General features: G+C 44.4%; 1 protein-coding gene across 3 annotated transcripts in view; it reads left to right on the top strand.

Moving 5' to 3' along the window:
- Positions 1–13,247, top strand: part of LOC109988989 (glutamate receptor ionotropic, kainate 5-like) — a 176,628-nt gene that overhangs the window by 139,299 nt on the left and 24,082 nt on the right. For all 3 annotated transcript variants that reach the window (XM_065948216.1, XM_065948217.1, XM_065948215.1), the window contains exons 10-14: positions 1,375–1,527; positions 3,634–3,738; positions 5,404–5,511; positions 5,601–5,804; positions 10,849–10,962. In XM_065948216.1, coding sequence (XP_065804288.1) covers positions 1,375–1,527; positions 3,634–3,738; positions 5,404–5,511; positions 5,601–5,804; positions 10,849–10,962 — 684 coding nt within the window. The remainder of the gene's footprint in view (positions 1–1,374; positions 1,528–3,633; positions 3,739–5,403; positions 5,512–5,600; positions 5,805–10,848; positions 10,963–13,247) is intronic.

Here is a 13,247-nt window from a genome sequence, read left to right as displayed (position 1 = left end):
TTATTTTGAAAGTAGCATTTCCTCAGTGGTCCATCTACAACCACACCCCCCCCCCCCCCCCCCCCCCACCCCCACCCCCGTGCTCCCTCAAAAGCCACGCCCCCTCACTTACATGCACCAGAAGAGGACCTGCGTAGACAAAGTCTACATTTCTCTGCAGGAACTGTAAATAGATTGAGTTCAAAATAAGACACAGATGTTTGGCATGACATGACATCAACACTTATCATTTGTATACAATCTGAGCTCCTGCCAAGGGTTTGATAGCAGATTGAGTGTTTCCAATTAGCAACGGACAAACTGGTTGTTTATGAAAGCCCAGTGCACACAAACCCGCCCACATACTGGATGACTGGTTGTGATTGGAGCCGTCTCAAATCTGTCTGAACGGAGATGCATCTCCCAGAGCAGCTGGAGCCGTGTTTGGTAGATTTGTCTTTTCAGAGAAAATACGACACAAAAAATGTGAAATATCTGTAACTGTGCCTGGTACTTCAACCCCCTGAACACTGAGGTAACTTCACTCTCCGAGTCATGCTACATGACAACACTTAAAGTAGCAGCATGTTACCTGAGAGCAGAGGAGACAGCAGCAGGAGCAGACTGACTGAATGAGTGGTGAGAGCTGCTGATTATTTTTCACTCTCTCTGTCTCTATCTTCCCTCCTCCATCATTCTCTCTTCAAACTGTAATTAGTTATCGTCATCCAGCCCTGAAACTATCGACTCGCAGAGAACTCCAATCACACTCAGTCATACATCCATCTTTTTTTATCAGCAGTCGACAGCCTGTGCAGCTCTGCCTCCGTACGATCTGTCTGATTCCCTCAGAGTGTCGCTTTGACTGACAACTGACCAAACAGAGCAGAACGTCAGACTGTGATAGGATCGCTGAGCCGTGCGAGCCGCACGCTGAACGCCACTGATAGCAGGAGCGCCTCGGTTTTCTCCTGTCTGATATCATTCCCCCAACGCGTTCATGTGTAGGAGCATGAACAAAACACACAAACACATTTATCTTTTGTCTGAGACTCACTGATCGTATGAGCAAAATCGAATCAAACCACAGAGAATAATCACCATCTCTGCAGCTTGACTGAGCTTTTTAGCGTCTTTTAGCCTCGGGTTTTGGTTGGATGGGACAGTTACAGACCGAGTAAAGACTGGGTTATTAAAGAGGGGCAGTTGAGAGCCAGGTGTGTCCCTCAGGAGAGATATAAAGTTGTCTCACAGCATGTCTGCTTCCCTTGGTAGTGACTGTTAAGTCTGTTTAAAATTGCTGTTTGTTTTGATGAACACTACCGGTGTTAAACAGCTAATTGTCGATTTTAAATGTGATGTCTTTCAACATCTCGTCTGTTTTCTGTGTTCCAGCTGTCATCGGCGCTGATGTTCGATGCGGTTCATGTTGTGGTGAGCGCCGTGCGAGAGCTGAACCGCAGTCAGGAGATCGGAGTGAAGCCGCTGAGCTGCACCTCCCCACTGATCTGGCAGCACGGAACCAGCCTCATGAACTACCTGAGGATGGTAAACACATACACACACACACAGACACACACACACACACACACACACACACACACACACACACACACACACACAAACCAAACACACACACCCTCTGACATTCTGGGACTCTCTGATATGAATGTAAAGCTGCTGGATCAGAGTCCTCACTGAAACCCTTTGTGTAAAGTTAGTTTGTAACAAGTGCAAAGAAATTCAAACAACTGCAGTCCAAATTCAAATCAGCGGTCTCCCCCCCGCCCCCTCCTCATCAGCATTCTCCAGGTCTACAGAGGACATGTAGACCGGATTAGCATACTCCCATGACCCCCCAAGAAGCCCTGTGAGACTAAAGATCTGGTCCAGTGTCCCACGGCCAGGATGGAATCGGCATTGTTCCTCCGGTTAGACACTCGGCCCGAGCCACCTTTCCAGCGCCCTGGAATACAATTTTCCCAGAGAGGCTGAGTAGTAGGATGTCCCGATTGTTAGCGGACACCCAAAAATGTAAAAAAGATATGGTGAAAAACCTGAAATGTAATATCGGTGAACTCACACTTTTTAATTTATGTAGAAATGCTGCAACACAGTGCCGTTGGGAGACTGCAAGCCTTAAGATGCTAATGCAGGAGATCTGGGTGGGCTGATGGGTCTGCAAGTGACTCAGACATGTGACGCTGTTGTTCACATCTCATCTCTTTCAGTGTCAAAATTAGTTACTTTGAACCATCATAACTGTCTTTTGTCAGTAACCAATTTTATTTTCGCCAAAACTTCACAAGATTGGAAAACTGAGACCTCTCACATCTGAAGACATTTTTCTCCCAGACGGGTACCTGCAGGTCCGACATCTACAAAACCACAGCTAGATTCTTGTTGAGGTTATGTTACGTCATCCTCCTGGGGGAAGAAACAGAAGATCAGATACCGAAGCAGAGTTTGGCCACAGCTGCTCTCCTGTGTGTGTGCAGTGGTTTGATTTTCTGCACCAATCAGAGGTGTAGCATTAGCTGGACTAGCATGTGAGTGAATGAGTCCCTTCTTCAAGCTTTCACTGGAGCAAACCACCTCTGCGTGAAAAAACATGTGCTAACAAAACTCGAGCATTCAGAGAGAGCTCCAGAAGTACATTGATGTAGGTCAAGCAGCATTTCATAATAAAAGCGCCCGGGAAGTGATGGTCACTTTGGCTAGTTATACAATAAGCCTTCTAAAGTACAGGGGGCGCTTTCTTACCGTTACCACCACAGGGGATTGGACGTTAACAGAAACTGAATTTAACAGATGTTAAAGATGATCATTAATGATTAACCGATTAATGGAAGTGTACCCAGCTTGGGTCCTTTCAAGTCATGTATTGCTTCCTGACCCCCATCCTGTCCGACAGAAACACACACTCACATCCACACACTCACACACACATCTCTCCCTCTCTCTCCCCTCCACCGCTGATTTTCATTTTCGTGTTTATGTTATTTGTTCTTGTCTCCTATTTCCCAGTTTCCATCCGTCTGCCACTTCTTGTTTCCTTCATCCACTGAGGATGCCTCGCTCTCCCCCCCCTTCCTCCCCCCTCTCTCCATATTGTTTTTGTTGCTCCCAGTGCATCGCTTCATCATCTCTGCACTGTTTTTGGCAGCAACCAGAGACCTCTCTTCCTCCCTCCCTCAGTCTCTCCCTCTGTCTCTGTCTGCCTCTGTCTCTCTCTCGCCGCAGAGCGTTTTAGGGACGTAATTCATCTTGAGTCATGCAGACACGCACACACACACACACACGCACACACATAAATACACAAACACTCACAATCATTCATACTGTACGTGCACTCAATTGCACATTACTCACATAAACTCAGGCACAAAATGAACAGTTGGCTGCACACAATTCTCACACTCATTTGCACAGTTATGCAAACAAACACAGACACTCACACACACAGACAGATTCATGAACAGCTCTTTCACTCTGCTCTGGTTGTGTCTGTCTGCCCGCTCTGCTTCTCTGAACAATACCAATCTTATGTTTTGATTTGAATCTTTGTCCGTTTCAGCATCTTCATTCTGAGGTTTTCTGTTAATGTCTAGCTAAATTCCTGCTCCAAACATTTTCATTTCTGCGTCTCATCAGGTGGAGTACGACGGTCTGACGGGTCACATCGAGTTCAACAGCAAAGGCCAGAGGACAAATTACACCCTGAAGATCCTGGAGAAGCACCCCGGGGGCCATAAAGAGGTCAGAGGTCAAATGGGGTCAAGTGGGAGGCATAAAGTTCAGAGGTTAAGTCAGCTTTGCGGACCCTGTTTAAGCCTGATTTATACTTCACGGTGTGGCCTTGAACCTAAGGAGAAGCTACAGAGGAAGCCTGACGTGCACCCCCTCAAAAATGTAACTAAGCATCGAAATTATGCAACCACAAGCCCCGTGATTAGGCCGCTGGGTAAAAAAAACAAAAACATTTTTGTACCAAATCGTTGCCAATGTATTTGTGTAATTTTAAGCGGTTGCAGGAGTTTGATTGGATTTTTTCGGTAATTAGAAACAAGAATTTACTAAGTATCGGGGGCCTCTGACTTCTAGAATCATTTGGAAGTTTGAGATGCTCATCTTGTGACAGCCCTTTTGGAAACTACTGTTCACACAACTTCACGTATAGATTCTTAAAATGATTTTCTCCTGAGCTCATGTAGAGCGTCGATTTCATAACGTTCAGGTTTACAGCCACAGCATCGATCACCTGGCTGGGAGCAGTTCTCGTCAATACAGTCAATTTAAAGTGATGTTGATCATGTGGGTCGAGTGTCGCTTTACGACCTCGGAAGAAAATTTAAAAGGTTAGAGGTCAACTGAGGTCACCAGAGGGGTCAAACAGACACAGAGGCCGGCAGTAAAAAGCGATGCAGTGTCGGGGAATCTCATTTTATTTTTTATAAAGACTTTGACTTACGTTTCTCTTTCTGGTAAAATAATCGTCTTCCTCTTCAACAAAAATGAATCACACACTTAGAATATCAGTCCGTCTGTAACTTAAACCATGACCCCTAGTGGACGGCATTTTTGTCCAAAAGGATTTTATGATACAACCACTACAGCTGGTTTCACAGCTGGTTTAACCATCCCTCTGGGTAAATCTGAATAAGAAGGCGACAAAATGAATGATGGGCCGCATGTGTAAGAGAAAGGAGTCGTGTTCTGTGTTTTGGCGCCGCAGCAGAGAAAAGTTGTATCACACAGTAAACAAAGAGGCGATGAGACAGATGGGAGCAAGTGGATGTGATTAAGGAGGGGAGGGTTTTCCTTATCACCCACCATCGGGGAAGGAGTGGCCCCTGCTCTTTATCTTCTTGTCCTTTGGGAGGCGGCGTAGCATCCTAACTGCTAATAAATACCCAAACAAACAGGAGGTGAGGTCAGGTGAGGTCAGCAGACAGGGGTTGGTTTCAGGTCAGCACATGGTCGTTAATGTGCTTCAGTTTTATATTTATGACCTTAACCCCCTTAACCTGCTGAATAAGGCGGGAAGAGCCGGACCCTCCCTCATTGATTCAACCATCGATTTTGAAGTGAGGAATATTTATCTTCTGCTGATGTCTGTCTCTGAGCCTCTTATTACACACTTATTTTCATTTGTCCTCGTTGTCTGTTGTATTCGTCCGCTGTGCTGCTTTGTTCAGAATCGTCTTTCTCTTTTTTTTACTGCACATTTGTTCACAAACTGCGACAAGTGCAACGCCTTTAACAACATGAACCAGGTGTCCTGATGGTCATGTATTTACTCTCAGACTTTTATTAAGACTCTCATAAATGTTTTAAGACTAAATTCTTGATGTGTTAAATCATCCTCACATCTTCCTCCCCTTACACATCTTTGTCCTCTTCCTCTTCTTCCTGATTGGACAGATTGGTACCTGGTACTCCAACAACACATTGATCATGAACTCAACTTCTCTGGACCTCAACGCCTCAGAGACGCTGGCTAACAAGACGCTAATTGTCACCACAATCCTGGTAAAAAAGAAATCTGTCACACAAACGTTTCTAAGGTAATGTGAAAAGTCCCTCACAGGTTAATGAATGCTTTTGCTCCCATCCTGCAGGAGAACCCGTACGTGATGCGAAAGTCAAACTACCAGGACTACCGGGGAAACGATCAGTACGAGGGTTTCTGCGTGGACATGCTGCGGGAGCTGGCCGACATCTTGAAGTTCTCCTTCAAGATCAAGCTGGTGGACGACGGGCTGTACGGAGCGCCGGAGCCCAACGGCAGCTGGACGGGGATGGTGGGAGAGCTGATCAACAGGGTGAGTGGAGAGGGGGCGACAATGAGCCAGTTAACTAACGTTTGTCTTTAGGAAGAACCAAAGGAGCCTCAGTGTGAAGGACAGTCTTCAGATGATTTGCATTTCACTGAGTCCAGTTTTGTTTTGTTTGGAGTCATTGTAGATAGAAATTAAACAATATTCCAAACTTCTGACTATGAAGTTTGGACTACTTCTGAGTATGATATAAATGAACGTATTTCTTCCACTGAAAATTAAAAAAGGTAAAAAGTTCTTGTTGAGCCCATCAGCTGAGGAGGCTAATAACAAGTAAGCTGGTCACTGGAGTTACTTAAAGGTCGTCCACACTCGCACAGATCTCCTGAAAAGGTCCTGAAGTTTTCAGGTTGAGCTGTATGTGTGAACACAAAACAGCCCTGTGAGGCTCAGACTTTCTCCAGAGTTTCTCCTGCCAGATTACACCTCGAGCCAGCGAATCAAAAGCAAGTTTGAGACAATATATCCCTGTGCCTACATGTACCAGGATGCATTTCACCTAAGCAACCTGCCTTTCTGTCTGAATTTTCTGCTGTTTGTAATGAAGCCGAAGCGACGTGAATTGACTCCCCCCCCTGTGTGACAGGGAGAGCCTCCCGCGAGAGCAGATTTGGAAACGGCTTGTGATGGAGCGTCGAACTGAAATGCTTCAATGAAATGAAATGCTTCAATGAAATCTGAACGGTGTCTTTTTTTGGGACGTGATCAGCCGTGTTTGATCGTTCAGTTTATAGACATAATCTTGATTGTAGTAACCGTTCTTGGATGACTTTATAGAATATATAAATCTTGACATTTCATCAATTAAAGATTTAAATAACTAAAATCATTAAATGTTACTAGATTCCAAGAATGTCTCACTTTCTAAGTTTGAACTCCGTGTTATCCAAAAGTTCAACCAAACTGAAAAAAAGTCTGAAACTATGAACCCAATTTTCTCATGTCTAGGTGTGAAAACTGAAATTGGAGATAACACACGCACACACACACACACACACACACACACATTGCAGACACTTCTCCTTATCGTCTATTCTCTTTCTCAGCTTTGTCGCAGGCAGTTCTCCTCAGAGCTTTAATTAGACTCAACTTGACTTAAAATGAGCCACTTTCCCTGAGAAAACAACAAACGGGGAAAATTGAGCTTCTGCTGAGACACTTAATGCCTTTTCAGTGTGTGTATGTGTGTGTGTGTTAGGTCATGCTGTTCTGGGTCGCGCTCCTTGCTAACGCTCCAACGCTCGTTTTAATTGGCCGACTCGTGTTGCAGTTAAGGGTGCACTCGTTGTCAGCAGTTCGCAGCACGCATCCTGAAGCATTGCCGCAGTCAGACACACACACCGAACCACTGGGTCATTTCAACATGTGCACCACGTGAGTGTTGCTGCAATTGAAGGTGTTCTTCATCTCAAAACTTTTTGCTCTGTGATTTTTTATTTTTTTTGGCGGCTAAATCTGATAAGTGGGTGAAGTGGCCACAGCAGTAAAAGCCTACAGGTGCAGTAGGAAGCCAGGAGAAGGGAGAGGGTGCACAGCTGTCAGACAGGACTAGACGGTCTCTGAGACTATGAACACGTCTTAGCTGTTTCCCGCAAACGTTTCTCTCCTTCATATCTAAGACTTATCATACACATGCCCACTGTTACCATGACGATTTCAGATGCTGAATGCTATTCTGTGCAATTAGGGAGAAAGCCTGAAGTAGAGGAATCAGCTCGTGTCTCTGCGCTCTCTGTGCGAGCGTGTTCTGTTGTACGACCAGAATTTCAAACATGACATGATGATTAATCCAACCGGTCGGGTCATCCTGCCTCTCTCTGCACACCGCACAACAAACAAGGCGCGAGAAATCAGCGGTGTGACTCAGATATTGTTTTGATTTGTTTCCTTTTGTTCCTGTAATCCAGAACTCTGCTGAGATCAGCATCCCAAAGTTATCAGAGTTCATCGTTGTCTCAGTTTAATCCATTTCAGGATCCTTAGTTTAGTTTTAGAACTAACTGTTTTGAAAATTTTATCCAATGTCACTATTACTTCTCAACAACTGGGCCCAGAAGGATGTGAGATTAACAGCGCTGTGTGTGTGTGTGTGTGTGTGTGTGTGTGTGTGTGAGCAGATCTGAGTGCTTGGTTTCCTCTTTGTGATGCTGCTTTCAGAGATAAGTGTGTTACGCAAGGTGGAAATGTGCTTCCTTTCTGCTCTGAACACAGCATTAGAAGGCCACGAGGTCCTCACAAGTATAGCAGAACAATACAGTGTGTGTGGCGTGAGAAAGCTGTTCCACATAATGTTAAAACTGCACACACACACACACACACACACACACAGAGACACACAGACACACACACAACCACCCACTCTGTGAGTTAGCTACACATAACGGTGATGATAATGATGATGGTAGCTGATGATTGTGTCTGTGTGAGATCTAGTGTGTGTGCACGTGAATGGGCATGTATGTGTGCGTGTGAGTGTGCATGCGTGTGTGTGTGTGTGTGCGTGGGCATGTGTGTGTCAGAAAAAGGGAAATTGGGAACACAAGCAGGCCATTAACGGGCTAATCAAAAGCCTTTTTTTTACTAATTATAGAGAGCACTTTCAATTACACAGCAGGAGTCCACAGCATGAACACACACACAGAGACACACACAGAGACACACACAGAGACACACACAGACACACACACACACACACACACACACACACACCAGCAGGTATTCACTTTTATCTGAAGCCAGAGACTCTTTGTGTGTTTCATGCAAATCTGTGAAAAATGACGGACGCTCTTCATCTCTCTCGCTCTTTTTTGCCCTTTACCTTGATCTACCATCTTGTTCACATGCACACACATACACACACACACACACTCACTTTCTCTTTTTTTTACCATTTATATGTGACCTTCTCTAACCCCTCGCTGTTTTCTCATCGGAAATTTCAGAGGTGGAATTTTTAAATCAACTCTACGCTTTCAAACACATACATGCACACTCAAGCGCACACACTCACCTACACACGCACATGCACACAAACCTCATCTACACACACACACACACACACACACACACACACACACTCCACGAGGCCCAGGAGTCTGATGAAAGTGGTTGAAATTCATCGAACAAGCGTCTCCTCGTTAATCAATTAGGTGTTAATTAAGGAGCGGAGGGGAGTCTGGGGTCCAGATAAACGCTCCTCTATGGATCCACTCTGAGCGCCTCCGAGTGCTCCTCCTTAATGAGATTATCTTTCACCCTTAAACTCACTCTGCTGTGTTTACCCACTGAGGTTAATGTCCCACTCTGATGTGGAAAAAAAAGGAAAAAAGACACCTGAAATGTTACTAATCATACAAAGCAGATGAAGTGTTTAAATAAAATGATTTCTTCAGTCTACATTCAGCAGCAGAGCGACAGGGTCAGGTCATAACGGGGGGGTCTATCATGTCAGGGGTCAAAGACTGCTGCTGGTACGTTAACATGCAGAACAACAACAAGAACAACACATTTAAGCATCCAACGTCTGAGGTTCACACACACTTGGAAATAAAATGGTTATTGTACAAAGCCTTTTTCCTCACCTGAGAGGGTCCAAATGTGATTCATTTGAGTGATGCAATTACAGAAAGTTCCAGACCGTAAATCAGGAGTTCAGGGTGTAATTTAAAGTGTGAGCTATGTGATTTACACGGCGGCCATGCAGGCGGGAACAAAAGCTGCTCACGGACAGCTTTAGTGCTCTGCGGTCTCCTGAGAGCTGCACAATAACAACCCTGTGTTAACTTCTAATGCAGTCAGTAACAATTGTGCCCTGGACAATGACTGCAGTACAATAAAAATCTATTTTCATTAAAAGCCTCGGCACAGAAAGTTCAAACGTTCGAACGAAGGTGATGCCTTTAATCGGCGCTCCTGTGGATGAAAAATCAGAAGTTCAGTCTGAGATAATGGACGGATGATTAATCAGAGACTGATCTGACTCTCCCGTCATCACTTAACACGATGAAACATCAACATGAAACTTGGAAACGTCTTACAACATTCAGTAATGTCGAGCTTACCCAGAGCACGATAACGAGAACTTTTGTGTTTACGGCCAAAGTTTCTCACAAAGAGAAGTTTGATTCTTTGCCCTCAGCTCCAAAAAATGAAACGACGTTTGTCCCGTCAGCATCATTTTATTTATTTATTATTCATTAATGGCTCATACCATTGTATAAAACTCGTGCTGTAATGTGAACTCACACTGTATGACTGAATCGTTTACGATGCACCCCAGTTAACGATTTATGAGGTCACACTGTACGACCTGATTGTCGAACACGACCTGAGAGCTCAAACTGTTAAATCAGGATGAAGTCAGATCTGTGGATTTCAGTCGTCTCATATGCACAGCTAAAATCCAGACGACGGCAAAAACTCTCTCTCTCTCTCTTTCTCTCTCTTTCTCTCTCTCTCTCTCTCGCTCTCTCTCTCTGTCTCTCTCTCTCTCTCTGTCTCCGTCTCTCTCTCTCTCTCTCTCTCGCTCTCTCTCTCTGTCTCTCTCTCTGTCTCTGTCTCCGTCTCTCTCTCTCTCTCTCTCTCTCTCTCTCTCCCCCTCTCTCACACATACACACACACATTATCACAAATAATCACCAACAAACACGGGCTAACTAGCGGCTGAATCATAACAAGCTTCAGCACTGCAGATATTTCCAGCCAACCATTTTTTCACAGTAGGAGGCATGTCTGCAGTTGCCACGGTGATTTCAGACGCTGACTGTCAGTTTTTGGTCAGGAAAAAGTCACAATGTTGTGATCGGCCGCTGTGCCTCAGTGAACACTGAAAGATTAACCATATGTGATCGGGATGAAGTTCGACCAGACGTCTCAATTTGAGTCTAAATCTAAATCAGCTGGTGATAGTAACGAGGACGCCGGCTTGATGTGACCATGATTTTATATGATATTGTAAACATTGGTTTTGGTGTCAGTGGGCTCTCAGGAGACGCTCAATCCCTCTCTATTTGTCTGTGTGTGTTTGCAGAAAGCCGACCTGGCCGTCGCTGGTTTCACCATCACCTCGGAGAGAGAGAAAGTCATCGACTTCTCCAAACCCTTCATGACTCTGGGGATCAGCATCCTGTACCGGGTCCACCTGGTAACCGCACTTTGGTTTTATTTATTTCATTATCTGTGAGCTGATTCTACGTGTCAGTCTGCAGGTCATGACTTTTACTTTTGCTCCTGTAGAACCAGTCGACGTGCGGTGAGTTTAGAGAAAGAGTTGAACTGAAGGCAGGACGATGAGTTTATACCAAGGAGGGTTACGGCCACATAAATAAATGTACAGGAATAAAGTTGCACATTTGCAAGATTAAAGTCAGAAATAAGTCATAAATCTGCAAAAGTTTATGTCATTATTTTAGTCCATAGTTATAGCCGAGGAGCAGAAACAGCCTGTATGAAAATGAGGAATAATAATTTTAACCATAGCCTAATTTAAATCCATTTACAAATTTAATATTGAAAATTAACAACTTTATTCACGTACATTTACAACTTTGATCTAGAAATTTTAGATTTTTTTGTTTTGAATGTGACCATAATACTCTTTAAAATATTCTCTCCAGGCAAAAAGGACTGTCATGGTGCATTATGGGAATTGTAGGATCGACAGAGTTTGAGCTAAACTTTTTTTTTTCTTATGAGTCCTAAAAAAGTGTTTTTTGTTCGTTTAAGAAATTCCTCTAGAGTGTTTCTGCAGTCAAAAACAATAAGCAGTTATAAAACAGAATGTTTCATTTATAATTCAGAAGTTTTAAATTATAATTCAGAAGTTTTAATTTACAACGCTTTTGTTTTTTATTCTTATCAACGAGAGCACAGGGCATTTAGTTTTTAATTCTTCATCACAAAGTCTGTTTCTGTTACTCAGAGCTGCAGTGATGGAAAACTTTAATGAATCGTCTTACTGGTAAAATAATCTTTTCATTGTTAAAACACAGCGTCAATCCTCATTCAGTATTTAGGAGCTCTGTTTGTACGAGTGACTTATGGAAACTCAGAACGCACAGAAAGAAAACTCCTCTGTCCGATAATGAATCCACCAGTATCATCTGTCCATTTAGAACGAGCGCTACACTTTTGTCCCTTCAGAGATCCTGTAGAAATGCTGATTTAGTGTTTCCAGTGCTCTGATTGGTCAGTAGGCTGGCTGCAGGTTGTATCTCAGGTGTAGGTTAGGTGTAGGCTGTCTGATTAGAGGCTACACGCTTTGATAGTAACGACCCAGGATCTCCTCTTAAATAAGTTAGACGCCCTCCTGTTCAGTGTTGCCAGATCTTGCAAGAGAAACAAGCATCCAGGTCTTTAGCCATAGTTTGTTTGGAAAACGTTAGCGTCAGTCCATAAATCCCACAACTTTGTAGTCATTGTAGAGGTCCAAGCAGGCTTTGGCTGTGTGCAGGAAAAAACAGTGTGGACATCAAAAGCAGGTGAAACACAATCTGCCATGACGGCCGCCATCTGCGGTCAGCTGATTTATTCATCTCTATAAACCAAAATGTACGTATTACTGCAGCTTAATGTGTCCACTGGAGGCCATGCTACTTCTCCAGCTGCTTTAAACAAAGACCAGAGCACGAAAAGGACATTTTGGATCATAGTCTTTTTTTCGCTACCTGCCTTGAAGGGTTGACCTTCACCCTCAGAGGCATTGTAACTGTCGAATGGAAGCCACTGGGTTCAGAGATCGATGTTTCCTCAAAGCTCATATTTGGTAGAAAAGGCCCATGGACCAATCTGTGGCGAGGTGTGAGTGAGGCTTTGCTGGTGCCGTGTTTCCAGGAGGTAGTTGATTAAGTGTTTGCTATAATTTGGGCGAGAGTTCCTGGAGTACATGAAGAATAGATGTAAAAACAGAGAGCACAGCTGTGGAGCAGATTGTGCTCGTTTTGTAAAGCTCAGCAGGCTGTTTATTTTCCTCCAATAAGACCTTGAAGACGCTGATAAAAGCTTGTTTAACTTCCCCGCTCTGCCTGCAGACTTTACAAATGAAACAACAGCGTGTTTGCACCTGTTGACATCTCCTGTCTGTCTCCCTCGCTCTCGCTCTCGCTCTTGCTCTCTCCGTCTGCTCCGTGATTTGATGAATTCAGAGAGAAAACGCTGCAGACACAGCAGCAGACGCCTCCTCTGCAGCGCCATGCTGGAGGCAACAACAAACCCCCGCCTGCTCTGGTCACACAGTCAAACTGAGAGATCAGGATGAAGAAACAGCAAATATTCCTCCGACCAGAGAGATCACATTGGGAGGGGAGGGGGGGGGGGGGGGGGAGGGGGGTGAAAGAAGAGCGGAGGACACAGAATAAGGGCATGTTTCTTCTTCTGTGCTGGAGGAAAAAGATGCGAGTCCATCAAGGGGAAGGTGACAGGAGCAGTGGC

The sequence above is a fragment of the Labrus bergylta genome, chromosome 19 (genome assembly GCF_963930695.1).
Source record: "Labrus bergylta chromosome 19, fLabBer1.1, whole genome shotgun sequence".
Taxonomy (NCBI): domain Eukaryota; kingdom Metazoa; phylum Chordata; class Actinopteri; order Labriformes; family Labridae; genus Labrus; species Labrus bergylta.
Note: the sequence above shows the minus strand (reverse complement) of the source record. Positions and strands in the feature narration are given on the sequence as shown.